Below are 6575 nucleotides of genomic sequence, written 5' to 3'. Positions count from 1 at the left end.
GGTTTAAGAATTGCTAATTTACCTATAAATAGCATAAAACTATGGTTTAATCTATTATATATACTGCTAATTTGGATAGTTTACTGTTGTCTTTTAACATCTCCATTTGTAAATTCTGTTCACAAATCGTATTCAATTGAATATCACATATGTTATTTGCTGGAAATGTTTACAACCTTATTGTCAATCGTGTTCGGTATTTATTATAACAAGGTAAGTAAATATATATGAAAATATACATACATATATGTCAGTAGTACCTAAGCAATTTCAAATGTATTTTCACAGTTACGATATTTAAAATAAAATATTGATATGGTATGCATTAATAAAATCTTCCCATCTAATAAAATTATTACTTACAAAATTTCTATAAAAGAATTTGCAAAAAGAACGCATGAAAAAATTATGATTTTGACTAAAATGCATTTGATATTAAATGCACTGTGTAATATAAATACAATTAATTTTCAAAGACATAATTATTTATTTACTCATCTAATTGCGTCTTTTTTTAGAAATTTCAGAATTCTCTGAAGAAACTCGATATTATTGACAACACACTACTTCAACTCGGAACAATGACAGATTATGACAAGTTACATAAGAAAATATTGTGGCTCATCTTAGGATGGTTTGTAATAGTCATATTAATGAACAGTGCAACGGCACTATCCGTAAATATTGAACATGATTGTGATATTCTGACTGCTATAATTGTTGTCTTTACACGATGTTATTATTTTCATATTCATGCTATCGGTTATTTGACAACTATAATTATTCTTGGGTTAGTATAACTTTTTAATACGTATATATATAACAGTTATATTCCTCAACTTAAATCATGTATATACATAAAATTAAATCATTAGTTATAAAAATTTAAGCACTATTGAAGTATTCTTAAAGTAAATATACTTATTTTTTAATAACAAAATCATTAATTAATTTTCTTTTATATATTTAGATATATTGGATTAAAATTCGATCAAATTAATAAACACCTCGAGAATTTGATGACAGATAACGATCATAAAAAAAAACAAATTTTAGAAAATTTAATACCTTCGCATCAACAACAGTTTTTGAAAACGTTAAATATCAAACACATGATATGGATTATTAGGTAAAAAAATCTAACTAAATACCACTGCATAATAAGTATTAAATAAAACTAAATAAATATTTTCATATAGCACGTGTAGTATATGTAGAACATACAGAATAAAATGATGTATTTATACAGACATCTTCACCTGGAGTTATGCAAAATATCCCATGAGATAGATTCTATATTCGTAACAGAAATATCTTTCAAAATGGCATGCTATTTTGGTTGGATAGTGTACGATATCCGCGCAACTTTCTATGCAATACTGATCGACAATTATGTAAAATTTGCTAAAATATATACAGCAATGAATGTAACATGGATTTCTCATAACATTTTTAAATTTTTGCTCTTTAATTATATGTGCGAAATAATTAGTACCAAGGTAATAATTCTATATATAATTTCAATTAACATTTATCTACCTAACAACATTTATCTACCTAAACAAGAGTTAACTTAAATTTGTTTTTAACAAAAATTTGACTGTTGATATTTTGTTTTAATTTACTGAATTCGAAGTGTATTTTATATTTTATTTAACATATTCTAATTTTAGGCAAGTGATCGGAATTTTACTAAACAGATTAATGTATTCCACTAATGATGTTGAAATTCGTGAAACCGTAAGTTTTTAAAATGAATTAGATGGAATATTATTAAAATAAACATTTAATAATATCTAAATAACATTGTTACAAAAAACACTTTTTTTCTCTTTGAAGTGCGATCATACATTTTCGGAAGTTTTTCACTCTCAACGATGTCGTTTGAAGAATTTGCCTACGTCAGAATTTTAAGTAAACTGAAATGAATGTTGCCAAAAATAGCGTTTTTGAACACATTTAACATTTTTTTGCGGCGAAACAAAAATTGATTTCTAAATGAACCCAACGGCATCTGAAAGTATCATTCAAGAGCTTTTGAACAAACTTTGGTTTATGACTGTACAATTTTTTCAACAAGTTATGGCTGTTTGAATTTTATACGCTTAGACGTTTATACACTATGTTACAAAAAACAAACTTTTTTCTTTTTACAAAGTGCACTTTCATTCCAATTTACTCAAAATACTGGCGTGCTAGACGAATTCTTCAAACGGTATCGTGTTCAGCGTAAAAAACTCTTTGGGAAACGTATGATCGTACTTGGGAGAGAACTTTTCTGAAACACAATCAAAATCAGCACATATATGTATATTAATAATAATCGATTGTATATTATTATAGATTTCACAATATTCATTACAAATTATATATAGGCCACTTAGATTCTGCGGAATAGGACTTTTCCAATTTGGTTTCCAATTTCTTTACAGGGTATGTAGTACCATACTTATATAATATCAATACACGTAACTTAAATTCATGATTAATATTTAAAAGAGCAAATTATATATTGTTTTTATTTTTAGTTCGTCATGTCAATTGCGACTGTTTTGGTTATAGTGATACAAGCGCGCGAAAATATATAAATATAATGATTAAAAAGCAGTAATGGTATTGGACACTTTATAAAATGCATTAACATAATGTTTATCGAAATAGACAGCAAGGCTTTTTAATTGAATATATTGTGGATATTTATATTAAGCATTTACTACAAATGTGAAAATAATTAAAATCTGTCTTGCTTTATAAAATTTTTTAAAATGTACAGTAATGTCATATAAAAATCTTACAATAAAAAACAAATGTCAAAAATAATATTCATATTTTTATTATATGAACATATCCGCTTCATGTTAAAACAGGCATATCCACAATCCAGCTTCAATAGAGAGTGTGACATTTAAATTGTAGACTTTAATATCTATAAGAGCCTTAACTGAAATTGTGTACATGTTATATTGTTATATTAGTATTGTGTTGTGATTTCAGTTTTTTTTTTGTTAATATTAATAAAATTATTGTAAATTAAATCAATTTATCACTGTAGTAAGTAGCGCAACCATAGATTATTACCTACGTAAAATAATTATTGCAAGAAGTGTAAAAGATTTCGTGGTTATTTCGTGGTACATGTAGAGAGATAGTAAAGGATAAAGTATAACAAAATACAAGCGCTTAGCTCTTGTATTCTTTATTTAGCTTGTTATCTTCAATATCCCATTTGTTTAGAACGTACGGCATTTTAGCGTATGGGATTTATGCCGTAGTACAAATGTTTTATTATTTATTTATTAACATAAAAATAAATAATAAAACGAGATAATATCTCCTTTATAAAACATTAATCATAATATTTATAAATGTATATTTATGTATGTACTTATCCATAATCTGTGATAATACGCTCTTTATTTATTTATTAATAAGTAAACGCAAATTACGTTGTCAATTCACGCATTATTTACTATTATGATTTAGATTATTTGTATATTTACAGAGTTATTTAGCCCACCCGTGAGTATCCGTAATATAACCCATCCCCATTTATATATGGCAAAAATGCAAGGGTTTAAAGAATTTTTTTTAATATAAAAAATAAATATTTCAGAATCATAGTATTTTTTCATAGTAGCAGACAGCATAAAGTTTTTATTGATACAGACCATTTACTTTAAACTAACAGATAATACCTAATAAAATAAGTTTTTAATAGATACGGCGTATACACTGGAGTTATCCTATGTTAAAACAAGCAGGAAATCCATTATCTCATTTCAAAAAAGTGTGACATCAATTGTAATAAATTGATTACTTTAATATCCATAAGAGCCTTAATTGAAATTGTATACATACTACTGTTACCATTCCATACAATTTATGCAACGAACTAGCCAGAAAAAGTTTAGTTTGATATATCAACGGCGCATGCAATGACCAAAAATATTCGAACAATTTTAAAGCCACTTCTAATAATCAGTTATGTGTTTGGTTTAAGAATTGCTAATTTACCTGCAAAACGCATAAAATTATGGTTTAGTCTTTTATATATGCTGCTAATTTGGATAGTTTACTACTGTATTTTAACATCTCCATTTGTAAATTCTGTTCAAAAATCGCATCCAATTTACTACCACATATGTTATTCGCTGGACATGTTTACAAGCTTATTGTCAATCGTGTTCGGTATTTACTATCACAAGGTAAGGTAAGTAAATATATATGGTAATAGACATATATGTTATTACTGTAGTAAACAATTTCGAAACTATTTCCACAGTTACGACATTTAAAATAAAATATTGATGCGACATGCATTGATAAAATCTTCCAATCTAATAAAATTAATTATTATTTACAAAATTTCTATAAGAGAATATGCAAAGAGAATGTATTAAAAAATTATATTTATGATAAATAAAATGTATTCGATATTAGATGCACTGTATAACAGATACAATTAAGTTTTCAACAAAATAATTATTTATTTACTCGTCTAATTGCGTCTTTTTATAGAAATTTCAGAATTCTCTAAAGAAACTTGATATTATTGACAATACACTACTTCAACTCGGAACAGTGACAGATTATGACAAGTTGCATAAGAAAACACTGTGGCTCATCTTAGGATGGTGTGTAATAGTCATAATAATGAACAGTGTAACGGTACTATCCGAAATTGCTGAATATGATTGTGACATTCTGACTGCTATAATTGTAGTTTTTATACGAAATTATTATTTTCATATTCATGCTATCGGTTATTTGACTACTATAATTATTCTTGGGTTTGTATAACTTTTTAATACATACATATATAGATTATTCTACAACTTAAATTCTGTATATACATTAATAAAATTGAATCATCTATAAAAATTTAAGCACTATTGAAATATTCTCAAAATTGATATACTTATTTTTTAATAACAAAATCATCAATTAATTTTCTTTTATATTTTTAGATATATTGGATTAAAATTTGATCAAATTAATAAACATCTTCAGAATTTGATGACAGATAACAAACATAAAATTAGACAAGTTTGGGAAAATTTCATAATACCTTCGCATCGACACCAGTTTTCGAAAACTATAATAAATATCAAACGCATGATATGGATCATTAGGTAAAAGATCTAATTAAATGTCACTACGTAAATAATACTAAATAAATATTTATATATAACATATATAATACATATAGAACATTCAAATTAAAATTTAATATTTATACAGACATCTTCACTTGGAGTTATGCAAAATATCCTATGAGATAGATTGTATATTTGTAACAGAAATATCTTTCAAAATGGCATGCTATTTTGGTTGGCTAGTGTTCGATATCCGTGCAACTTTCTATGCAATACTTATTGATAATTACGTAAAATCTAATAAACTATATATAACAATGACCATAATATGGATTTCTCATAATATTTCTAAATTTCTGCTCTTTAATTACGTGTGCGAAACAATTAGTACCAAGGTACTGGATTCTATATTTAATTTCATATAACACTTATCTAACTAAACATTTACCTGTTAAGTGGTTATTTTGTTTTAATTTATTGAATTAGAAATACATTTTATATTATATTTAGCATATTCTAATTTTAGGCAAGTGCAACAGCAAATTTACTAAATAGATTATTGTATTCCAATTATGATGTTGAAATTCGTGAAACCGTAAGTTTTAATATGAGTTCGTTAGAAATTATTAAAGGAAACATTTAATAACGTCTAAATAATCAGCACATATATATGTATATTATTAGTAATCGATTGTATATTAATACAGATTTCACAATATTCATTACAAATTATACATATGCCACTTAGATTCTACGGAATAGGACTTTTCCAATTTGGCTTCCAATTTCTTTACAAGGTACGTATACTTATGTAATACCAATACACGTAATAAACTTAAATTCATAATTAATATTTAAATGAAGAATTTATATTTTGTTTCTACTTTTAGTTCGTCCTGTCAATTGCGACTGTTTTAGTTATAGTGATACAAGCGCGCGAAAATATGTAAATATAATTATCAAATTATAGTATTTTAAATGGGGTTGGACACTTTATAAAATGCATTTAAATAATGTCATTGCATATTTTGGCAGTTGCGTGCATTGAGGTTGATGTGTAATTGTAATTAATAGTAAAAAATAAAAAGTGCAGCTAAATAGTGCGCGCGAAGCGCCCGTCTGTGCTAGTACATAAAAAAATACAAGAGTTAGGTACTTTAAAATGTAATTTTGTGAAAAAAAATCGTAGTGACTTGCATTTGTTTTCAAATTAAAAAGAAAGCTTTACAACGCTGCAAACGGCATCTCCGAAAAAAATTTTAGCAAATCCGTGCATTCCGTCAAACTTTATGATTTTTAGTATGACAAACATACTCTCAGATTTAAGAGTTTACAGTAGCAGAGGTGCATTAAATTTAAAATCAAACCATACTTTAAAGTAGAGATTTTAAGTTTTAATAAAAAAAAATTAATCGTCCTGCAATGTTTAACGGTACACCAAAAAAAATATTCTAGTTATAAAGTGAAATTTTCTCTAAT

At 25.9% G+C, this 6575-nt stretch overlaps 2 protein-coding genes across 2 annotated transcripts; both read left to right on the top strand.

The window, feature by feature from the left end:
* Window positions 1–1421: 1421 nt before the first annotated feature.
* Window positions 1422–2588, top strand: LOC105460676. The gene is made up of 4 exons (XM_011707171.1): window positions 1422–1503; window positions 1676–1740; window positions 2344–2433; window positions 2529–2588. The coding sequence occupies exons 1-4, from the start codon at window positions 1422–1424 to the stop codon at window positions 2586–2588; spliced, it is 297 nt and encodes a 98-aa protein (XP_011705473.1).
* Window positions 2589–5314: 2726 nt separating this feature from the next.
* LOC105460675 lies at window positions 5315–6042 on the top strand (the record flags this gene model as incomplete). Its single annotated transcript, XM_011707170.1, has 4 exons — window positions 5315–5491; window positions 5623–5691; window positions 5804–5893; window positions 5987–6042. Coding segments are annotated over exons 1-4 (392 nt in total), but the record flags the coding sequence as incomplete, so codon positions are not given.
* Window positions 6043–6575: the final 533 nt, after the last annotated feature.

The sequence above is a fragment of the Wasmannia auropunctata genome, unplaced genomic scaffold, assembly GCF_000956235.1.
Source record: "Wasmannia auropunctata unplaced genomic scaffold, wasmannia.A_1.0 LD317864.1, whole genome shotgun sequence".
NCBI classification, from domain to species: Eukaryota; Metazoa; Arthropoda; class Insecta; order Hymenoptera; family Formicidae; genus Wasmannia; species Wasmannia auropunctata.
Note: the sequence above shows the minus strand (reverse complement) of the source record. Positions and strands in the feature narration are given on the sequence as shown.